The sequence below is a fragment of the Macrobrachium nipponense genome, chromosome 18 (genome assembly GCF_015104395.2).
Source record: "Macrobrachium nipponense isolate FS-2020 chromosome 18, ASM1510439v2, whole genome shotgun sequence".
NCBI classification, from domain to species: domain Eukaryota; kingdom Metazoa; phylum Arthropoda; class Malacostraca; order Decapoda; family Palaemonidae; genus Macrobrachium; species Macrobrachium nipponense.
In genome coordinates this window covers 21552189-21576856 of record NC_087211.1, presented here as the reverse complement: position 1 = coordinate 21576856, position 24668 = coordinate 21552189, and the positions used below count along the sequence as shown (strand labels likewise).

The following is a 24668-nucleotide window of genomic DNA, read 5'->3' as shown; positions in this document are numbered from 1 at the left end:
TTGTGTGACGGACAATCCATTAGTTTTCAGAGTGTCGGAAAGGATTAACATTTCAGATCCCGGCAAAGTTTTCTTTACTCGCACTAATATATTCGAAGTTACATTCGGCTCGAGAGTTTGCGTGCAAGCTGATATTACGGGTGAGCGAGAATTCTGTTGGGTCGCATGGATTATTTCTTGATTCATGAGACAAGTGATTGGTTCCTCAACGTACGTTACTGTTTTATTGTATGTCTCCTTTTTGTCCAAAACTGATTTTAAGGTGTTAGAAGACTTATAGAATTTTCCTTTGATATACACGCCGTGTTTGGCAGGGGCTAAGGTAATATTTTGAGTGCCCATAGACGGTTATCCTATAATTACAGCTGGATACATATCAATGTTTTGTACAACGATAAAGGTATCGGTAAACGTGTGCTTACCGACCTTGTACTGAATATGAGTTACTCCTACCACATTTAATTCATTATTTCCAATACCCGAGAGCCTTACTCCGGACTTCTCTATAGGGAAGTTCGAAAACGACATGTGGTGAGTCCGCAAATCCATGATATTACGTGGACTACCAGAATCAAAAAACAGTGTGAAGGATCGGTGCTCTAAATTTACTGCATGTAATGTGGGGCGCAATTCATTTTGGCTTATTATGGCGTGAATTTGTTGAAAATCTACTGGAACCTGCACTGATTTTTTGGATTCGGCCGTGTGTTTCATACGAAAATCGATTGTCTCACAATGATCTGGTAAATGATTAAATTGGTTATTTGATACAAAAGATGTTGATATGAATGACCCAACATCATCCTCTCCCCCATTGGAGTTGACTACGTGGTATTTGCTTTGCTTTGCACACTCGGAAAATTCGTCTGACCTTGTGAGTTTTGGCTAGACGGCCCGGGAACAGAGTTACTTGAAGCACGATTTGTTTGTTTCTGATGTTGAACAGCGTTGCTGTTCGTCTGCTTCTTCTTGTAGTACTGAGGATTCTTCTTCTTGTTTTCATTGGCAACGGTTTGCGTGTTTCTAGGATTCTGCTGTTGATTTCGGGAGAAGCAACGATTATATAAATGAGTGGAGCTGTTATGAATTGAACAATAACGCGTCCTACAGTCTGAAATCATGTGTCCTGGCCGCTTGCAATTGTAACAAGTCATCCCTGCAGCTTGATTATTATTAACTACGTTTACTTGTTGTGGCTTATTTTCATTTTTTGCAAAAACTTGAGTAAGCAAGGGATCGAGGTCAGTACACTTAGACATGTGCTTTTTGATCTGTTTATACACATCTAGTTCCGTACTGTCGGGCGTTAGCTTTTTGTCAAAACACCGTACTAAAGCTTCAGGCAACATAACTGTCATGCATGTCAGGTAAATCAACCGTATGAAATCTTTCACGGCGATATTGGCTCTTGTAACCCAAGTGGGGTTACGTAAGTTATCTTGATATTCATTTAGCCGGTCGGCAATTACTTCCGCCCGTTCTACAACATTAAGCTGAGTCATAGAGGCTTGATTACGCGTAGAACTCAAAGAACCCATAGCTAAATTTACCTCCAGGACCCTGAATAGGAAAAATTAGTGTCCTGAACCAAGTTAATGTTACTTCCGGGTTTTTGGGTGTGTAGGTGTTCCTCTTGTATTCATGTTTTTTCTGACTGATACAACTCCTAGCTGTTTTACCAACACTGTATAGATACGAACGTCCACTGCGTAAACGCATATTCAATATAAGATAAAAAAGGTGTTGCAGATAATACCAGAGTCCCCCAAAAAGGGATTTTGACGTAGGAAAAATCTATTTCTGGGTGATTGGCTCGTGTCGCCCTATGAAAGGATCCTTAATATCATTCTTTCTAGGTAAAATTAATCTAAAATTACCAGAGAAAACAAAAATTAAGAAAATGTCAGTAAAACTGACTCGCTCACTCTTTAAAAGAAGTGTCGGTATGAGAATAGGGGCGAGTGGGATCACTACCACGAGACATTCACCATTTAGACCTTCCAATCAAAATCCCCACTAGAGAGAGCTGATACCAATGGGCGATGCGGCCGCTACTACTACTACTAGGGACGCCACGGACAGCAGCGCCCCTAGCGGTTATCCTTAATCTATGAACATCTTGTCCTGCAGGGAGGGCAATCAATACAGGGTGGGTTTCATAGGGCGACACGAGCCAATCACCCAGAAATAGATTTTTCCTACGTCAAAACTCCACTTTCTGGGCTCAGCTCGTGTCGGCCTATGAAAGAGTACCAGAGAAACAGACAAGATGGGAAAAAGGACAAATGAAAATCAGTTGTAAAAAAGAGGGATATAATATAAGTGAATCAGTTATTACAGAATATAAACTAAGTACTTAAAGCTAACTTATTCTAAACAATGACATAAAAGAAAGCCAGTAATGTAAAGTACTTAAAATTAAATTATAGTAAACATAGTAAAATACAATAATGCAGTGCAATTTAACAAAATAGATTCACTTAAATAATGTATTTACATAATATACAAACACATTGTGTCCTACCCTAGCTTAAAAATAAGGGTAGGTACACTGAAGTACATTATAAGTACATAGTGTGGATGTCCCTAGCGAAAAAATAAGGGACAATCCACCAATATGATCTCAACGGCTAAAGCTAGAGTATCCGAGTAGCATGGCGATAGGGTGAGGCATGTTGGACGAGGTAGGTAGAAAGGAGACCTGGATCTATACTATGACTACTATACAGTATCAGGAGAAACAATGTTTCCCGCTGCTACTGCAGAAAATTTTAAAGATTCCTAAGGACTTTAGATAGTGACGTTTAAAGACTGTCGGAGATTTCCATCCAGTATACTTTTTAAGATCCTCAAAGTTCATATGTTGAAGTAGTTAATTGAGGTGGCTACTCCCCTGATGTCATGTGCTTTTGGAAATGAATCAGGATTGGCTTGTTTAATGAAGTAAAGGATCTGTTGTCTAATACCTTTTACTGATAAAGTACCACCTTTTTCTCTCATGAAGAGAGAACCTGAGGATCTTGAGGATGTACGAGATAGAAAGGCTCTTAAAGTTGATACTGGGCAGAGAGAAGGATCTTGCGGAAGTGGGATGACTTTCCAAGGAGCCCACCTTGCAAGAGGATCCTCATTTTTAGCCAAAAAACTACGATCCGGAGCAAGCAGAACTTCTCCTGAGGGGAGGAATTAAACCACATGACCCGCATCTCTGGATAGAGCCGACAGTTCTGAAATTCTAGCTCCTGAAGCTAGGCTTAATAAGAATAATGTCTTTCTAAGAAGCATTATGAATGTACAAGACGAGTTGTCAGTATCTGATGCTAGTTTGAGGACATCATTTAAGAACCATGAGACTGTAGTAGGCCTTTGAGAAGGTCTAAGTCTAGCACAGGCTTTAGGGATAGACGTAAAATAAGATTCAGTCAGATCTATCTGGAAACCTAACTGAAAGATCTTATTCAAAGCCGATTTATGAGTAGTAATAGTGCTAGCTGCTAAACCTTTTTCAAACAATGATCTGAAAAAGGATATAGCTAAGTTAACTGTCATGGTTGTAGTGTTTGATTCTTTCAGGAAGGATGCTAATTTTTTAACAGCTGAGTCATATTGTCTAATAGTTGACTCTCTCTTATCTGATTCTAGGAAGAGGATGTTTTGGTGGATCAATGTTAGCATCTTTATTAGCCGCAAACTTCATGAAGTCCATAAAGTTAGGGTCTGAAGAATTCCTGAGGAAGCAAACACAGTCCTCATTTGTACTGATTGTGACAGCTTGGGATTGGGAATCCGTTGAGGTCGGAGACCCAATTCCAGAAGCAGAGGATACCAGTTGCTCTTGGGCCAGTCTGGAGCAATCAGGGCTACTAGTCCCTTGAAAGTCCTCAGCTTGCTCAAGACTTTCAAGAGAAGATTCACTGGAGGAAAGACATAAATTTTTCTCCACTGATTCCAATCTAACGACAGGGCGTCCGTGGCATAAGCCAGAGGGTCCAGGTTGGGGGCCACATAGCAAGGGAGCTTGTGGTTCGCTTGTGAGGCGAAGAGATCTACTTGGAGACCTGGGACTCTCCGGCATATCCACTGGAATGACCTGTCGTCTAGGGACCATTCTGATTCCAGAGGGACCGACCGGGACAAAGCGTCTGCTATCACATTTCTTACCCCCGCCAGGTGAGTGGCGGACAGATGCCATTTGTGTTTGTCTGCTAGTGCAAAGATGGCTATCATGACATGGTTCACATGTTTGGATTTGGACCCTCCCCTGTTGATGCAATGAACTACCACTGCACTGTCCAAAACTAGTCTTAGATGAGACTTTTCCGGGGGAAGAAGTCTCTTCAGGGTAAGAAATACTGCCATTGCTTCCAGAACGTTTATGTGGAGCTGGCGGAACTGAACTGACCAAGTCCCCTGAACTTGTTTGAATTGAGAATATCCCCCCACCCGGACAGGGAGGCATCCGTGTGAATGGTTAACACTGGAAGGGGATATTGAAGGGGTACCCGTTTGGCCAGGTTCTTTACTTTTGTCCATGGACGGAGTTGATTGCGAAGGATCTGTGGAATTACTGACAACTTGTCTCGAGATTTGGCGTTTGCTCTCGATCGCCAAACTCGATTTATATCTTTCAGCCTTGCTTTCAGGAGGATATCTGTCACTGAAGCAAACTGAAGAGAACCTAGGATTCTTTCCTGGCTTCTCCTTGATGTTTGCTTGCATTTGAGAAATTGTCTCACAGACTTGGCTATTTCTTTTCGTTTGGCCACTGGAATTGACAGATTGTGGGAAGACAAATCCCATTGGATTCCTAGCCACTGAAAACGAGACTCCGGAGTAAGTCTGGATTTCGTTTTGTTTATCTGGAACCCCAGATGTTCCAGAAATTGAACTACCTTTTTCGTGGCTTTGAGACATTCCTCGACTGTTGGTGCCCAGATCAACCAATCGTCGAGGTATGCTGCTATCATTATTCCCTGAGTTCTCAATTGTTGCACCACTACTTCTGCTATTTTCGTGAATACCCTGGGGGTGGGCTACATTCAGACCGAAGGGCATCACTGTGAATGAGAATGTCTGATTTCCTAGTCTGAATCCTAGGAATGGGCGGAAGTGTCTGGCTATAGGGATATGATAGTATGCTCTGTAAGATCGATGGAGCATGTGACGGCTCCACGAGGAAGTAAGGTCCTTACCTGCGAGATGGTAAGCATTTTGAACTTGTCGCAACGAATGAAAGAGTTTAGCCTTGACAAGTCTAAGATTACCCTTCTTTTTGTTGAGCCTTTCTTTGGCACGCTGAATAAGCGACCTTGAAATTTTAGATGCTTGACTCTCGCAATAGCTCCTTTCTGAAGGAGTTCCTCCGCATAATCTGTCAATTCCTTTGATGGTACTTGATGGAATGATTTGATTGGAGGGGGATCTTTGATCCAACTCCAACCCAATCCCTTGGACACTATGCTCTGTGCCCAATTGCTGAACCCCCACCTGTGACGGAAAAGGAACAGCCTCCCTCCTACCTGGGGAGCCTCACTGTTGTTGGGCGGGTTGACCTCCACGCCCTCCTCTGAACTGCCTACTCCTTGCCGCTCTTCCTGTGCCACGCTGGCGAAAGTGGCCTCTCGCTCTGCTACCTCTCGACTGCCTATTAAAGGGAGGGTAAGCCATTACCTTCATACATAGGGTTTGAAGGCCGGCGAGAGTGCGTAGGAGGTCGAGGGTTGCGACTGAGGAGACAACAGGAGGATGGGTTGGGTCTGCTTCGAGGTTGAAGGTTGTCCCTGTTGGATAACTGGGACGGCCTGAACGAATTGCTGCTGCTGCTGGTGTTTTTGGTAAGGCTGGAACCTTTTACCAGACTTCTTTAGTTTCTTACCAGCAGCGGGGGCGGATTCTTGTTTCCTCTTAGAGGAGATACCCCACCTAGCTCTAAGGCTCTGGTTGAGCCTAGACAGCCTCGTGGTGCACCTCATTTACAGCGGACTCTGGGAAGAGGTCCGCTCTACCACATGCTGGAAGCCAGGAGTCTATTAGGTTCGTGCCTAATAGTGCATTCCTGCAGAACGTGCTTTCGGCAATTCCTCCTAGCTTGAAGAAGTCGAAAGCATCCGTCTGAACCGTTTGAAGCTGGGACTTGGCCAGATCTTAAGTAGAGGTTCTGTGCCATACGATAGAGCAGCCATCTCCGTGATAATTAGAGAATTGAGGGATCTGCCAAACCTAGTTCGAGCGTCGAACTCTGCCTGGATCAAGGAATCAGGCAGCCTTGGGAGCTTTTCGCCAAACTGGTCCATTGCACAGTCCGGTTTGAGCTTACCAAGCGTGAAAGTGGCAGGCAAGTTCTCCCACAATTCTCCGAAGGCTGGAAAGAGCGGAGAAGTAGAATCCGCTTCCCTCAGCTGTGGCATGGGCTCATCCTTGAGGACTGCCTGAAGAGTCGCTTCCACTATTTTGGTAGCGAACGGAAGAGAAGCCTCCTCCTCCGTCGCAAAAATAGTAAAAGGACTCTTGAAAGCCTGGAGCTTAGTGTTGGTACACTCCCAGTCCTCAAGGCAGTGAACCCATTCGCGTTGAGCGTGCTCTCTACTATAGAGCACGTTCTCTCTGGAGATCTTGTCCTCCCTAGTGAGGGCCGCTACGGTCAGCCTAGCATATCCAATGCAAGGCTGCGTCAATCCCGGAGGATAAAACTCGAAGTCCTCAATCCTTCGAGTTCCACACTCCGGGACAGAGATCATACCGTCCTTGAATGGAGCGTAAGCGGCCACTCTCCATGGGTTCTCCATGGAGAAGGCTGATAGCGACTCATAAGGTGGTAGCTGGAGAATACCAGCACTTGCTACTGGGGAGACTGGATGAGGAGCCTGAGCAAGCCCAGCTACTCGGTCCTCATTCTCTCTAACTCTGTTAGAGAGATCTTGGATGGACTGGCCCGACTGAGTCAAAGTGCTCGACAGTTGTGCGAACATCTGTTCGAACTTGGTTCCGAGGGCGGAGACCTGTGAGCCTACCATCTCTCCTACCTGTTGCATCACCACTGCTGAGAAAGCAGTGGGATCAAAGGTGCTAGGTCCCACTACTCCAACCGGCGTTGCCGGAGTGGATGCGGTGGAGGCCGGAGAAGACATTGGCTCAGCAGGAGCGCGAGCCTTCTCCTTAGAAGCCTTGCTTCTAGAGCTCTTTGAATAGGAAGAGCTCGGCTTAGCCTTCACTGCGTCAGCATAGGAAGTCGAAGACTTCTTAGCTGAAGAAGACGACGACGACTTTTTAGAAGTCGTCTTAACAAGGGTCTTCGGTTCTCTCTGTCCCTTCACCTTTGGGGGTACAGAGAGAGCGGGAGAGCGGGCAGGGATCTCAGATCCTGAAAAGCCTTGGAAAGAAGCAGTAGAAGAAGGGACAGGAGAAGATCTTCTCAGGAGCGCCCAAGGAAAGACCTTGGGCACCCGACACACCTACCTCAACCAACAAATCCTCCGCACCTACCGCCATAGGCTCAATATTAAGGTCCAAGGTTGCGACGTCTGGGACCGTCTCCTGCAGTGGCCACGGCCCCGAACGACTGCTGCACCTCTTGCTGGATGGAGGCGATGAGAGGGGCTGCAGAGATGGGGTCAACATATCCTGTTGACTTGCCGCCGGGGAAGATCTGAACGGCCAGCTTCTTGTCCAAGATGTATGGCTGGCCCTTGGCGGCGTTCTTCCCGAAGCCGCCCACCCAAGCCTTCAGGGTTGCTAGGGCGACTTCCCTCACACCGGCAGCCTGAAAGAGAAGGTGAAATGAAGCTTCTAGTGGCGGGGACGGGGGTTAACAAGCTTATGACTAAGTGTTGTTAGTAATACGATAAAGAAGTCTACAATCGACTTACCCCCCCCACCAGCTGACTGACAAGGTCGTAACAGATGGCGCAGGCTTCCGGGTGCCAGACGATCACGGCGTTGTGAGTCGTGGCACACGGGGCGGGGGGTGAGATCTGCACTCATCGTGGGGCTCAGGGGTCGTACAAAGTCGCATTGCACCCTAGGACCTGACAGTTGGTAGCCTGTAAGTGGAAAGATACCTAAGTATCAGGAGAACACTTACAGCCTAACAATTGCTCCGCTGCATGCCGGAGCGAGAAAGTTAGATTAAACCAGAAGCCCGCCATAATACGTGTGGTAACAAGATGGTTGGAGTTTGTCCAAGGCTACGCCGGAGACAAGAGAAAGAATCCAACCAGATGTGGTGGTGAAATATGAAACCACGACGGAAAACGATGGAGATGGTATACATACAATTATAATTCTAGAAATTCATCGTAAAATTAGGGTATATCCTTAAAAATAACGAAATAAATATTAAACTTTTCCCCCCGTCTACTAGAAGAGTGCCCGGGTAAGAAGCAAGCTCTCTTCTGGTAGCGGGGAAAAAAAGGGAAGGATATAGTAGGCAAGCCATAGACCACTAGTAGTGACCACCCCGCCCGCTGGAGCGGAGCCAGCGAACTATAACCAAAGGTGCCCCGGCTGCGGCGGAAGGCTCCGTTCGTTATAGTGGGGGAAAGGTGGACTGAGCAACTGGGGGGGGGGGGGGGGTTCCCGGCGTAACGCGGCGGGAGAGAGAGAGGGGGGGGTGGCCTACTCCTCCCCGTCCCAACAACTACCCGCTCGGTGACCCGGTACCCGAAACAAGTGGTCGCCCTATACCCCAGCTGGGGAGAACCCCTGGCCTCCTCAGAGAAGGAGGGAGGAAGGCTACTGAGGTTGTCATGGCAACCAAGGGGTCCCCCAGACCCCTCCCTATACCTGGTAGGGAGGGATGGGGAAGGGTAAGGTGCGATGGAACACGTGACCGCAAGTGGCCTAAGCCGCGATAGCAACACAACCGTGGAAGGGCACGAGAACCAGGCTGTACCAATACATGGGACATGCAGCTAGGCTAGCCTAACACCCTAAATAGAACTAAAATTACATCGTAAAGATGGAAAAGACACTTTTAGTAAAAGAAAAAGAAGCCCAGGAGGAGGCAAACTGTTCCGAGGAACAGAAGCCTACTCGGAGCCAGCGATAGCCGATGAAGAGCAAGAGCCGGGATGCTGGGCCAGAAACACAGAATAGCCCTAAATACCAAACTAAGAGAATTGGTAAATGGCCTAACCTAGCTAAAAAGGCGATGTAAAAAAACGATGAACGTGATATAGTAAGCCCATAAGTATAAGAAGTCCCAGTATGGAAGACCGGGAATTCTTAACATGAGGCAGCATGGCGCCGCCACGAGTCGACCGGGAAACCGTATATGACCTATTAGAAGGAAAATACTGGTCCCTGGAAGACTAAAATACGGTAAAATACTACTTATGAGGCACTTAACTTAGCCGATGCGATGGCAGCACGTTCCATGATGGAGAAGGAGGTAAATCCAAGAAAATTAGCACACGAGCAAAAAATGCGTACAACGCTTACCGCTAATAATTAAGGATAACTGCTAGGGGCGCTGCTGTCCGTGGCGTCCCTAGTAGTAGTAGTAGCGGCCGCATCGCCCGTTGGTATCAGCTCTCTCTAGTGGGGATTTTGATTGGAAGGTCTAAATGGTGAATGTCTCGTGGTAGTGATCCCACTCGCCCCTATTCTCATACCGACACTTCTTTTAAAGAGTGAGCGAGTCAGTTTTACTGACATTTTCTTAATTTTGTTTTCTCTGGTAATTTTAGATTAATTTTACCTAGAAAGAATGATATTAAGGATCCTTTCATAGGCCGACACGAGCTGAGCCCAGAAATGATAATATTAAAGACAGATAATGTGATAAAGATATTTCTGAAGAACTTCTGGAAGAAAGAGAAATTAGCAACAAAGAGAAAAAAAAATTCTGCAGGCGAGAATTCGTAGTTGAAGATAGATTCCTGCAATGAAGGAAGATTAAGATTACGTATAACTCACCCCAGGAGTAATGGACGATCGACTCGTGATGTAAAGCACTTCACTGACAAAACCTGAATGGATAAAGGATGTACTTAGCTTTAGTATAAATGAAGGAAGATTGTTGTGTTGTGATGACGTCACAGCCTCTCTCTCTCGACTTGCTCCGTGGTTGACCCAATATCTTCGCCTTGACTTCTGGTCGTGCGTTGTTTATTTGTTGAATGTTTCGCTTCCCATTGAAGATCCGATGCTGCATTCACGTCCGGTTTGATTCTTGAAGATATGTGATGAAAGTCATTCTCTAAACGTTGATTTAGCTGCTTGAATATGTCTCGATGAAGGACATTTCTTAGTTTTCGTAGGATGTTTACAGTTGCCTATGTTGATTGAAGATCCTGTTCCTTCTGTTTTACTTCTGATTAGTTACATTCTCGATGATTCCGTTTGTTTCGGTAGACGGTAGATGTAGACACGCTGCCACCATAATGTAACTGTCGGCGGTCCACCACTTACAATGGTATAGGACAGCGATCAGTTATATGTCTATTCTTGTGACTGTGATACGCAAGCATTCTGGTTCCCTTTCTCTTTCTCGTCGAAGCGACATCAAGTAGATTTTGTTCTTCTTCAGAATTGGGGAGATGACTCAAACTTCCTGAGTTAACTTCTTAACAACTTTATTTAACTCCCTCACAGGAGTATAGGAAAGGTTGGTCAGATGACCTCTCTGTTGGAGAAGTATGAGCGAACTAACTTTTCAAGAGAGTTGCATCGATAGCTGACAATAGCTATCTCAGCGTATTACAAAAATAATAGATACATTCATATGACTCGGAAGTCATGTGTTTCCTTTACAGGTGATAGGTCACCAACTTCTCATGGAAGGTGTTGTGACCTGTTTCCAAGACAATTGTCAATACAGATAAATGCAAACCAGGCCACTGCAAGCATTGCATGGCATGGTCTAGTTTTATGTCCTGTTATGGCTATTGATCACTCTCCTAACTCGCCAATGACCCCTTGGGTCATGGGTTTATTTACAGATATGGAAAATATCTGTATTAGAATAATGTATTGCATTACAAATTAACTAGACTAGATTATGTAGCCTCAACATTTTAACCTGTCTTGTTACACAGTAATACATTATATGGTACCTTGGTGCACATGCATATCCTATTTCTCCTTGAACCTTTCTCACCATGGAAGTAGGACGGCTACATTCAGATGAGGCATGATTTTGTTTCAAAAAATTTGCTCATTATTATTATGTAAGAAACCCTCAATATGCACCCAAGATGTTTACATTTTTACTGGAATGCTAAGAATTGCATGGAACTTATCATCTAGAATCCACTGTACTTAGTTTTAATTGGTGTCATTAAATTTGAATGATAGATTATCTATTCTAACTTGTCATATAAAGATGTTTATATACTGTTATCTCTCTCTCTCTCTCTCTCTCTCTCTCTCTCTCTCTCTCTCTCTCTCTCTCTCTCTCTCTCTCTCTCTCTCTCTCATTTACAGTTATTTAAGTTTTTCTTCGCTAACTTTACAAGCTTTCTAACTCTTGTGAGAATGGAGAGATCAGGACACATTTCTATAAACCTACTCTTGTGTTTGTTGACCTAAGCAGTGAATTTGGTACTTGGTGGTCTGTCAGTTATAATTAGTCACAGCTGTGTTTAGAAATTAGGAGAGAAAAGATAAGACTTGGGTAGTAATTAGTTTTCCATCAAACTACAGTCATATTTTTCCTTTTAGTTATATCAATTCCCTTTGGTCTCTTCTTGCCTTAGCTGTACAACTTCTTAAATTTTATTTCTCATTTGAGACATACTCCTTTGGGCAATCTGTACGAGTGGCAATGTATGTCAGTCCGTATGAGAGGCTATGTATGTGACTCAGTGGCCTCATCTAACTAATGTCTAATTCTAATAATCGTTATCTTTTTACTCACATAAACTTCTGCAAATGAAAAAAATATTTAGATACTGATAGTCTTGACCTAGAATTACCAGTTTTGCTATTAAACTGTTCAAATGTATTGGCATGTATTAAAATTTGAAGGACTTTAGAATTAACAAGTTAATGTGAGGGTTCTGCACTCGTGCTCATGCACTTTATCACATAAACACACACATGCATAGGCATACTTAAAGAGGTACTTCCTAAAGATTTTTGTTTGGTGAAAACAAGTGAACTGGATTTTGAGTATTATCATTTTTTAGTTTTTTATATAGGAAATATATGAAAAGCAGTGTCAACAATATTATCTACCTTAAGATTGAAGAGATTCCTGGAAAAATGCAGCACAAAATTGGCACTCTTCAGCTCTCACTGAATCTCGAAAAACAAAATCCTATCAAGTAGACCTGAGCCAGCCTTACTCTTCCATTGTGTTTGCAGCCATGTCTACTTGGGCATGTTCACTAAGTTATCTTCCAATTTGATTGTATGATGCCTTTGGATGTTCTTGCCCTTGTGTTTCTTCTGCTGCAGGATTGTTGGCCCCCCCCCACCCCTCCTTCCCTTCCCCAATTATAATTCGCCTCCAGTAGCATAGTGTTACCCTTATGGGCTGGTACTTCTCAAGTAGCCAAATGTATGAACAATTAATAGTGACTTTTGGGGTACAGGGTCACTAGTGTGCTTTCCTTGTTTGTAGGTGTGAACCACATAAGCAACTGCCTGTCTGTGCTTTGACTTGTGTGTGTGTGTTTGTGTCTCTAGTGTTGTGAGCCCCATTGTCTAGAATTTTGGCAATTGTGGAGGAAATAACCCAATATCAGACATTGGCCCATGTTATCCTTTAATGGCTTATCTATATAATCTAGATTTGCTCAATAGCAGTGAAGAGGGACAATTGTGTTCCAGATTGTGTGACCATTCCATTTGAAATTGTCCAATTTGCCTGTAAGACATTCTTTATACAATCAGTGTTTGGAGATTTATAATTTGAGTAACCATGTGGTTGTTCAAGGGTGCTTTGTCAGCTTTATAAATGTTTGGTTTGAAAAAAAAATTCTGGTATATTTTACGTATATACGTATATATAGGACATAATCTATTTTCAGAATTAATTCATATTACTAGAGACTGGAATTATGCAAAATTAATTTTCATGGGTAAATGTATGTATTCATAATGAGTTTTTGATATGGCATGCATTAATATCCCTTGTGTAAAAATCAGACAGTTTTCATAAATGTTGTAGGTACATGTGTTCATGAAACATATGAACACTACAAAGATGTTTGATGGATTTTTAAGGTCTTAGGTAAAGATATAGAATAATATAATGAGATGAAAGCCTTTCTCCATGTGTATGAGGGTTAAAAAATTATTCACCCAGGGCTATATATAGCTGCCATGCAAGAAGCCTGGATTAGTAGGTTACTATTTTCCATTGTACTTTCAAACAGGTTACTTCTATTCCAACAACATTAGCCAAGTTTGGAGGGTAGCAGAGGCCCTAGAAGTAGGAATGATAGGAATCAACGAGCCTATGATATCAACATGCGAAGCACCCTTCGGAGGTATCAAGTTCTCAGGACTCGGCGTAGAAGGATCCAAACATGGGCTAGATGACTTTTCCAACCTGAAATTTATAGTTTTTGGTGTTTAGCAAAAAATAAAAGTAGTTTAAAATGATAGACATGTTCATTTTTACCTGGAGATAATATGGTACATTTCAGTGTCAGTGTTTGGCCTGTATACTAATGATAGAGAGATGAAGGAAAGACAGCTAAGATCTATGATAGATTCAAAAAGTTATAGGGATTGTTAATTGCTGAAAAAGAGGAAAACTAATAAAAGTTATGCAAGGATAAAGTTCGTTAGATCTTGATAAATTAGGTAATGATAAGTCAGGTAAACCATAAGCTAGTAGTGATATCATAACCAGAATGGATTGACAATGCAACAAGAAGTGAAGTATCCCATGCATACACTCTCCCAATCTCTTCCTCTCAATCAGTGACTTAGTGTATGGTTGAGTATCCTTACATTACTTTGTATTATTACTAAGCATTGTAGGTTAGTTTAATGAGGCCTTTGAGTTACATTTCTAGACAAAGGTAAACCTTTACACTGTAATATTGAATTGAACTTTGTTTCCATTTTTGGTACCTCCTCTTAGCAGTGATATGCAAATTCTATAGTTGATACATTTGCCTTATTGTCATTTATGAACATACTGGTTTGGGCTAGCTGTATACAAGTTTATCATGATTTTTGTTAGAGAATTTATTAAAATCTCATGAAACTAGAAAGAAAAAAGGAAATAATTAAACAAATGAACTGCATTCACAAAACAAATCGGGTAGAAATTTGGAAAGCCAAATGTGATAGCAGTGTACCTAATACAGTATTTCAGATCATCTTTAGCAATACATTTCATTACTATGCATTTCTAACAGCAGGATCATAGGAGATAATTTTAAATGGTGTAAGAAATTGTATTTTCCATCATGTATAAGAACTACTAAGAAATGGATGAGAAGGAAAGACTTAGTTATGTTACTGTAAATGGGCTGACAATGGAGAGGATAAGACATTCAGGTTACCTTCACACCACTATACGTACTCGATTTCTTTTCATCTGTCCACCTGCCTGTGGTGTTTGCACATGGTAACACTGCGTCCCAGGCTTTAAATAGTTACGCTATGTGTAAGTTTTAGGTAAAGAAAGGTTATCTGGGTGTACATTTGCACCTGAAAAGAGTTTTAATAATTTACTGTATGAAAATTACACCGTTAATATTCGAAATAGGATATTGTTATTATTGTTAAATGTAAACTGCCTTTTCGGGGTGGCGAATGGAACAGCCGGATGCAGTGGTAGGAAAATTGTGTCTTACGCTGTTCACTACGGCAAGATGTCAACTTTATTGGACCACCTACTCTGCTACTAAGCTAAGTGTTTCTTCATTACACGTAAGTATATAAGTATATACTTTTAATTAAGTGCGTTTCAGCCAGATACAATATGACATAACTTGGTTTAGCATCTGTTTAATGGAATTTGCGTCTGGCTGTTCCATTTGCCACCCCGAAAAGGCAGCTTACATTCAACAATAATAACAGTATCCTATTTCGAATACTAACGGTGTAATTCGCATACAGTAAATTATTAAAACACTTTTCAGGTGCAAATGTACACCCAGATATCCTTTCCTTTACCTAAAACTTACACATAGCCTAACTATTTAAAGCCCGGAATGCTGTGTTACCATGTGCAAACACCACAGGTGGTTGGACAGATGGGAAAAAACTGAGTCTAGATTGTAAGGCCAACATAAAAGGTTTCAAGAACAATTGAGAATTGAAAGGTTTGGGAAAGTAGGAGATGCTGAACTACTGATGAATACAAGTACTACCCTACTTACAACCAAGTTTGGTTCCGACCCACTGGTTGTAAGTCAGAATGGATGTAAGTCTAACCTTAGAAAGTGGCCAACATACTGGGTAGGGTATACTATCAAACCTTTGCTATATAAAAGTGCCTACTTAGGACTGTAATGTAATGTACAATCATTATTTCAATCTTTTTACCATGATCTACTTCTACTAATACATTTTAATCATTTATGTAATAGTACATATTACGTATAATCAGGCATTGAGTTACAATGGGGTTAGGTTCTTGCATGCATGTCAGAAGTCGATTCTTACGTAAATTGGTTTGCAATTCAGTCTACAGTACAGTTAATACCAAATGATGCTGCAGATAGGGCAGGGTAACTCAAATTGATGCTGCCTGAGTGATGAGAGTTCTCATGAGATGGCGCAGTGCCAAGTAACTCAATGGTCAACTGTCTGAAGTAAGGTTGTAAGTACGAGTGGTCGTATGTCGAGCAGGTTGTAAGTCGGATAGTAGTTGTAATACTATTCTACTTATGAAACAGTAAAATGATATGATTCATTTTGAATACATGTGCAGTAATAGCTTCATACTGCAGAAGCATAGCACTTACCAATAGAATGGAGTTGACTCCAAAAAAGGGATTTTGACCAAGGAAAAATCTATTTCTGGGGGAAGACCTGTGTCGCCCGGTGAAATGCTCCTGTAGCACGCATTTCTAGGTATAAGTAGATGCTAAATATACCAGAGAAAAAAAGCTAAATGGAATGCTGAAGTTACTACCCTCAGCTCGATCACCCATAGGGCGTCAGTATAAGCACAGGGGCGAGTGGAGGCCACTACCACAGGTTTTCTGCCAATTAGAAGATTCCCTTCAAAGCCCCTCTCTAGGCAGGTGCCGTTACAAGGACTACAACATCTACCTCCCGCTCGCTACTACTACAACTCATGCCCGATGGCTTCATTCCTGGATTACGCACCCAAGCTTGGGCTGGCTACAGGGTGGGGACCAGGAAAAGAGAGGGATGGGTTCACCGGGCGACACAGGTCTTCCCCCAGAAATAGATTTTTCCTTTGTCAAAATCCCTTTTCGGGGCTCAACCTGTGTCGACCGGTGAAATAGTATCAGAGAATGGCCATACAAGCTTGGAAGACACAAAATCAAAAGATACAAGGAAAAATAAAATAAAATGTTCTCTTAAAATTAAGTTTTAATAACCAATGTAAAGTAGCAAGATACAATGGTAAAAAAGGAGGAACAAATATGACCAGATTCATACTATCCTGGGAAAACAACAGGTAAGGAATACAAAAATGACAAATATAAACTATGTACATGTCCGGCAATGGATTGATAAGCAAACCAGCCTGGAACCAGAGGGAGATAGGTAGGGATTATGAGCGAGGCAGGTAGGAAAGAGTGAGTATCAACGGAAAAAATTTTAGCAGAATAAAGGAATAGGAAATAGAGTTCTAAGACTCGGCCATATCAGGGGAGACGATGGTCCCTGCAGCCACGCTGAAAATTTAAGGGCCTCTAAATTCTTGAGATAGTGGCGTCTAAATACTGCCGGAGATTTCCAACCCGTATATTTCTTAAGATCCTTGAAGTTCATATTGTGAAAATAGTTAATTGAGGTAGCACTGCCCGGATATCATAGACGTGAGAAACTGAATCCGGATTGGCTTGTTTAATAAAATGTAGGATTTGTTGTCTAATTCCTTATAAGGAAATGGTTCTGCCTTTCTCTCCAATAAAAAGAGGACCTGAAGACTTTTCATAAGTTCTGACCAGATAAGATTTTAGTGTGACAATAGGACACAATGATGAGTCCTGTGTGAGAGGTATAATTTTCCATGGAGCCTCCTGTTTTGTGGGTATTCATTCTTGGCCAAGAATTTCCAATCTGGGGATAGTAGAACTTCAACCGACGGGAGGAAATCAATGCGATTTGGGTCTCTAGAGAGAGCTGACAGTTCAGATATTCTGGCGCCTGAAGCCAGACTCATTAAGAATAATGTTTTCCTGAGAAGGGTTATATATGAGCGTGAATCATTATCAGTGTCTGAAGCTAATTTGAGTACATAGTTTAAAAACCAGGAGACCGTGTGGGGGCGGTCCACTAGTCTCAGACGGGCACATGCTCGAGGGATAGAAGAGAAGTACAAATCTGTCAAATCGATATTAAAGCCAAGCTGAAAAATCTTCCTTAAGGCAGATTTGGCTGTAGTAATGGTACTAACAGCCAGACCTTTTTCAAACAGGGTTCTAAAGAACGAAATTGCCAGATTCGTAGTCATCTTTTGGGCATCTGATTCTTTTAGAAAGATGGCCAATTTCTTTACTGCAGAATCATACTGTCTGAGTGTTGACTCACTTTTATCTGATTCTATAAACAGGATATTTAGTGGATCGACACTAGCATCCTTTTGAGCCGCAAACTTCATGAAGTCCACAAAGTTAGGGCATTTAGAATTCTTGAGGAAGCTGACACAGTCTGAGTTTGCACTACTTGAGTCAGTTCTGGACAGGGAATCCGTCTGGGATGGAGATTCAACTCTAGTAGAAGAGGAAACCAATTGCTCTTTGGCCAGTTGGGTGCAACCAATGCTACCTGTCCTGTGAAAGATCTGAGTTTGTGCAGGACTTTCATCAGGAGGTTTACTGGTGGAAATAGGTAAATTTTCTGCCAACTGTTCCAGTCTATGAACATCGCATCTGTGGCGTGAGCTAGAGGGTCCAGGTTGGGAGCCACATAACATGGTGAGTCTGCAATGACATTCCGTACTCGTGCCAGGTGAGTAGCTGACAGGTGCCAATGATTTTTCGTTGCTAACGAAAAAATTGCAATCATTACATTATTTACTTTGCTCGACTTGGAGCCTCATCTGTTTATGCAATGAACTATCACTGCACTGTCCAAGACTAATCTTACATGACTGTTTTTGACTGGAGCTAGACATTTTAAGGTCAGAAAAATGGCCATTGCTTCTAGGACATTGATGTGGAACTGGCGGAATGTATTCGACCACGTTCCTTGAACCTTCTTGTACTGGGAGTAGGCCCCCCAACCGCTCAGAGAGGCGTCCGTGTGGACTATCAGAGACAGTGGCGGAAATTGCAGTGGCACTGACTTGGAGAGACTCCGGGGTTCCGTCCACGGACGGACGGAGTCTTTTCTTCAATATCAGCGGAATCAGAGAGATCTTGTCTCTGAATTTGTTGTTGGCTCTCTTCTGTCAGACTCGATTGATATCCTTCAGTCTGGCTTTCAACAGGACATCTGTTATTGAGGCAAACTGAAGAGAACCTAGAATTCTCTCTTGGGTACGACGAGAAGCCTTTTTGTTCTTGAGGAACTGTCTTGTAGCCTTCGCTATCTCTCTGCACTTCTTTGATGGGAGAGATAGCTTGTGTGAGGTTAGGTCCCATTGGATTCCCAATCATTGAAAGTGGGACGCCGGGATGAGACGAGACTTTTGCTTGTTTATCTGGAAACCCAGATGCTCTAGGAATTCTATTACTTTGGCTGTTGCTTTGCGACACTCCTCGTCGTTGGTTGCCCAAATGAGCCAGTCATCTTGGTAAGCTACTAACATTACCCCTAGAGCTCTTAGTTCTTGCACTATACTGTCTCTCCTAGTTTGGTGAATATTCTGGGTGCTATGTTGAGCCCGAATGGCATGACTCTGAATGAGTAAGCTTGTTTTCCTAGTTTGCAGCCTAGGTATGGAGAGAAGTTTCTTGCTATCGGAACATGATAGTAAGTGTCTGTAAGATCTATAGAGGTGGTGACGACCCCACGGGGAAGTAAGGTCCGCACCTGCGAGATGGTCAGCATGCGGAACTTATAGCATTAAATGTATGATTTGAGATGGGACAGCCAGAATCACTCTTCGTTTGTCCGAGTCCTTCTTTGGTACACTGAACAGACGTCCTTGAAATTTGAGGCGATTGACTTTCTTTATTGCATTCTTTTGAAGGAGATCTTTGGCATAGTCTAGTAGGTCTGTCGTTGGAGCCTGGTGAAAACTGACTGTTGGAGGAGGCCCTTTCTCCCATTTCCACCCCAGACCTTTCGATACAATGCTGTGGGCCCATGAACTGAAGGTCCAATGGTCCCGAAAAAGACCACCTGCGGGGTCTCACTGGTTGGTTGAGGTCTTACCTCCCCTGCCTCCTCTGAAGCCTCTGCCTCTAGAGCCAGCTCTCTGCCGGAAGGCACCTCTGGCTCTGCTACTCCCTGCATGTTTGTTGTAGCCACAAAATGCTCCTCGTGACTCAAAGGAGGCATTGAAGGCTGAGGAGGCTACTAAGGCGGATGAAGTCGAAGGTTGCTGAGTCGGTGGACTCTGCACCAGGACAAACTGCTGCTGTGGCTGTGCCTTGGATGTCGAAGGCTTGCCGATCTGGAAGACAGGAACCGCTTGGACAACTGTCTGAGGATGAGAGGACTGGTAAGGCTGGTATTTCCTCGGCCTCTTCCTAGGTTTGGATTGTGGTCCGGGGGCCTCAAACTTCCTTTTGAAGGGAAGTCCCCAACGGACACGAAGGTTCTGGCTAGCTCTAGCTGCCTCGCTGAGGACATTGTTAACCGCGTCCTCAGGGAAGAGGTTGGCACCCCAGATCGAAGCCTTTATGAACCTGTTTGGTTCGTGTCTTATGGAAGCATTTGCGAAGACATGCTTCGTGCAGGCTCGCCTAGCCGCTATAAAGTCATACAGGTCTGATTGGAAGGCCTGTAATAGTGACTTTGTGTTGACCCGAAATAGAGGCTCATCTGCAAACGTCGTAGCAGTCAACTCCGCCATGGTGACTGAGTTAATCGACCTACTCAGCCTGCATCTTGCATCGAATTCCGCTTTGACCATGGGGTCCGGAATTCTAGGCAAACGTTCACTGAACTGGGCGGAGGCACACTCTGGGTCGAGTCTGCCCACCGTGAACGTTGCCGGAGCGTCAGCCCAAAACTCCATATCCCCGGGGAAGAGCAAGGACGTAGCCTCCGTCTCTTTTAGCTGAGGTAAAGGTTTGTCCTCTACCGCAGCTTGCAGAGTCAATTCCGCCACCTTCGACGTACAAGGAGTCGGAACTCCTTGTGGGGCCACAAACATCGTAAAGCATCCTTTATGGGGTGTCAACTTTGTGTTGACACACTCCCAATCTGTAAGGGTGCGGACCCATGCAGACTGGGCTTGGTCCCTAGGGTAGATGACTGTCTCCTTCGGGACTTTGTCTACCCTGACTAGCGCATCTTCGGCTAGTCTAGCGTAGCCCGGAAAGGGAAATTGAAGGCCCGCTGGGAAGAACTCAAAGTCTTCTACCGGTCGGGTTCCGCAACCTTTGATCGTCAGCTTTCCGTCCGAGAATGGGGCGTGCAGAGCTAACCGCCACGGGTTGCTGTTCTCGAATGGCGGCAGCTTGGATGCGTCTGGTACCGTCATGGACTGTGGTGTGGTCCTGGACTGGAGGAATCCGGACACTAATTCCTCCTGGGCTTGGAGCTTCTGGGTCAGAGACGGGGATTGGATGGTGTCGGTGGACCTAAAGGACGCGTATCTCCAGATACCTCAGGTTTGTATCTTCCGTCGGCACCTTCCAGTTCAAAGTTCTCCCCTTCGGACTGACTACAGCGCCGCAAGTATTTACTAGGATTATGTCTCCGGTGCCGGCAATTATGCATTGTCGGGGTTACAGAATGCTAAGATACCTAGACGACTGGCTGATTCTAGCCTCCTCCCTGGAGGAGATATTAAGGGCGAGGGACTTCCTTCTGAACGTATGCGAGACGTTAGGAATTCGGCTGAACTTTGCAAAGAGTTGTCTAGTACCAACCCAATCTATGACTTATTTGGGGATGAGGATTCTCTCTCTTCCTTTGAAGGCTTTTCCATCACCGGAGAGAATACAGTCAATACTACAGCAAGTGAACCTGTTTTTGTCCAAAAGGGAGCAAACAGCGTCATCATGGAGAAGTCTCTTAGGGAGAATGTCGTCTCTATCCCTTCTGATCCCAGGGTCTCGTCTCTGGATGCGTTCGCTACAGAGTCGTCCTCAGGAATCTCTGGGACTTCCGCAACGAGAACGCAGTTATAAGCTGGAGCGATTCATGCCTGTCGGATCTTCTGTGGTGGTCAGAAGAAAAGCACCTGACACTCGGAAAGTCCCTAGTCTCCCTCATTCCCGACATCCATCTCTATACAGATGCCTCGAATCAAGGTTGGGGAGCAACTTTGGAGGGAACTCAGGCGTCAGGCCTTTGGAGGGAGCGGGAATGGGAACGAGAGGAGTCAATAAATCTTCGGGAACTCAGGGCGATAGAAGAAGCACTCATATGTTTCTCGAAACTAGTACAAAACAAAGTGATAGCATTGTTTTGCGACAACGTAACAGCGATCTCTTATCTGAAGAATTCCGGAGGAACAAGATCAACAGAACTAATTTAGTAGCCCAAAGAATCCTGAGATGGTGCGAAGACCAAAGAGTGTCTCTCCTTCCCCAGTTTGTATCGGGAAGCCTCAATGTACTGGCCGACTCTAAGTCGCTCACGACAGGTACTGGGTGGAGAATGGACCTTGACGCAGGATGTAGTACGTCAGGTACTCTGGAAGTGGCCGGCGACGGTAGATCTATTCGCGACGAGACTAAACCATCGTCTGCCGATATATTTCTCACCAGTAGTGGATTCGATGTCGATAGGAACCGATGCAATGCTACAAAGCTGGGATCACATGCAGGCTTATGCCTTCCCACCTATCGGCCTCATCCATCGAGTAATCAGGAAACTGAGGGAGAGCGTCAAGGTGAGTTTGACACTGATAGCTCCTTTCTGGACACAACACCCATGGTTCCCGGAACTTCTGGAACTCATCACGGATATTCCCATGCTCCTTCCTATTCGGAAAGATCTGCTCAAACAACCACACTTCCACCACTACCATCAAAACCCTCACATGCTAAACCTAGCTGCATGGAGACTGTCGAGGGAGCAGCAAGAAAAATCTGGACTATCTGAAGTGGCTAGGCAGCTTTCTTTCAACTTAAGGAAGTCAACGCAGAAACTGTACCAAGTCAGATGGACTGTATACAGGGGATGGTGTTGGAAAGAGGGTCATTCTATTTCTAGACCTTCAATTCCTAAAATAGCAGACTTCCTCTTATTCCTCAGGAAAGTCAAGAGACTTTCACAGTAATACTTTTAGATTTCACCTCCCAGAGATCTCGACGAGCAGGTGTATTCATGATCTAATACGATCCTTTAAGATCGAAAGACCGGTATTACTGAATCGAGCAGCGCCGTGGGATTTGTCGGTAGTGCTTCGTTTTCTAAGTTCCCCAGAGTTCGAATCAATCGAGAATCTGACGTTAAGACAGTTAACTAAGAAGGTCCTCTTCCTTACGGCATTAGTAACAGCGAAGAGGGTGAGTGAGCTTTAAGCAGTATCCAGACTCGTCTCGTACAAAGGAGATGATATTTTCTTGTCTTTTCTACCGGAATTCGTGGCAAAGACAGAGTCGGAGGCGAACACACTGCCAAGGTCGTTCAGGGTCTTGGCCTTGAGAGAGTTCGTCAATGGAGATCCGGAAGAGATGAGGTTATGCCCGGTGCGAGCTCTAAGAGTATTTTTATCCCGGGTAGAGAAACTTCGCCCTCGCCCGCGGACACTTTTCATATCTCCTCGGAATCCTTCGCGGCTGATCTCGAAGAATGCGATTAGCTTCTTCCTAAGGGAGGTCATCTCGCAGGCTCATGCGGATTTGCATTCGACAAATGCAAATCCAGTACTACCGCGAGCGCACAGTATTCGGGGGATGGCTACATCATCTTCCTTTCTCAGAAACTACTCTGTGTCTTCCATTCTAGAGGCGGCCTCTTGAAAGTCCGTCTCAGTATTTACTTCTTTCTATTTAAAAGATGTTTAGTTTGCTTCATCGGAAGGCTACTCTTTGAGCCTGTTCGTAGCGGTGAACGCTATTATCTAGGTTAAGCTGGGGAAAATATAGGTTAGGCCGGTGAAGGTAGAATAAAATAGGTTCAAGGTCTTTCTGACACTAAGATAAGGAACCGCTTTGGTCTCCAGATGTCTGGACAAAGCGTTACTAGAATAGGTTGAACGTAGTCAGGTATGTTAGTAGTCAGTCTTCTTACGAGAGTCCGAGGGGGTGCTCTTGTAGGCTAGGCCATCGTGTCGGCGTGGAGATTACATTGTAATCTGGTCATAAGCGCTCGGCAAAACAGAGGATCACCGAGAGGGACTTCGGCTTTGCACGCCGCTTCTTGCACCTCCATACATGAGAGGCTATGAATAGCCACATGGGAGGCTCATCATATTCCTACACATCCCAGTTTCAGAAGATCTATCTGGGAAGAAGTAGAAGACATAGACAGTACTGACCCGACAGACGATCGAAGTACTCCAATACGTCTCTGCACCAAAAGGAATAACAGATAAAGTGAGTCTAAGTTGCATAATGGTACTAGATAGATTAGTGAATGAGTTACCATCTATACGGTAGTAAGAGGCGGGCAAGAGGATTGATCCCTCCCCCTCTAAGTGTTGTTAATCGGGCTAATTCAGGTGTTCATAATCGGGCTAATTCAGGTGTTCAGGGGGTGCATTGCAATATGAAGTTTTCATAATAAAACTAATATTGTAATACTCACCTGAACACCTGAATGACTCCCACCCTCCTTCCCCACATCACTCTGAACCAGATAAGCAATTGAGGAAGATAAGAGTAACGACACACACCTGCGCCAGCGTTGCCAACCTTCAGTGATGGTAACTCGGAAGTTTTTACCTGCAGCGTTGGCAACGCTGGCTGTTAAAAACAAAATTCCCACTAGTGGGATGGGTAATTGAGAGTTGTTCGGGTTAACTGGGATTAGGGCTAATTCAGGTGTTCAGGCGAGTATTACAATATTAGTTTTATTATGAAAACTTCATTACAATGCATAATTGAGTGCAGTAAAATATCAAAGATTTTAACAAAAACCCAAATAAAAGTTAAATTTAAATCAACAAAGAAATTTTACAGATAGGGCTCATTCTTCATGATATTTTTAAAAGACAGGTTTGTTGCCACAGGTAGTCCTGATGGTTTGCAGTAGAATGTTTTTCTGGAGGGAAGAATAGTAGTTGGAAGATACCTGGACATTCAGTTAAGCTGCTGCAGTGGGGTGCTTATGCCTTACCAAATTTGGAGACCACAGGCCGCCCATAGGCATCCTAGTGAACAATTTCTGTGTCATAAGGTCATTTACTGGTTGGTTATTTGTCATGCACATCCACAAAATGTTGCGATGGCCGTAAAGTCATGTCCCTAGGGTTGACATCTTGTCCTCAGCATAACTTATATTGAGAGACTTGCTTGCCTTTTCCATATACATCTGTAAACAACATC

General features: G+C 43.9%; 2 protein-coding genes across 6 annotated transcripts in view; one reads left to right on the top strand and one right to left on the bottom strand.

Annotated features, from left to right (window-relative positions):
• LOC135196915 (succinate-semialdehyde dehydrogenase, mitochondrial-like) overlaps nt 1-13551 on the top strand; it is a 253138-nt gene extending 239587 nt beyond the window's left edge. For all 3 annotated transcript variants that reach the window (XM_064223738.1, XM_064223737.1, XM_064223739.1), the window contains one exon: nt 13323-13551. In XM_064223738.1, coding sequence (XP_064079808.1) covers nt 13323-13525 — 203 coding nt within the window. In that variant the 3' untranslated portion in view covers nt 13526-13551. The remainder of the gene's footprint in view (nt 1-13322) is intronic.
• Nucleotides 1-24668, bottom strand: part of LOC135196916 (tRNA-uridine aminocarboxypropyltransferase 1-like) — a 173250-nt gene that overhangs the window by 108033 nt on the left and 40549 nt on the right. The window lies entirely within an intron of this gene.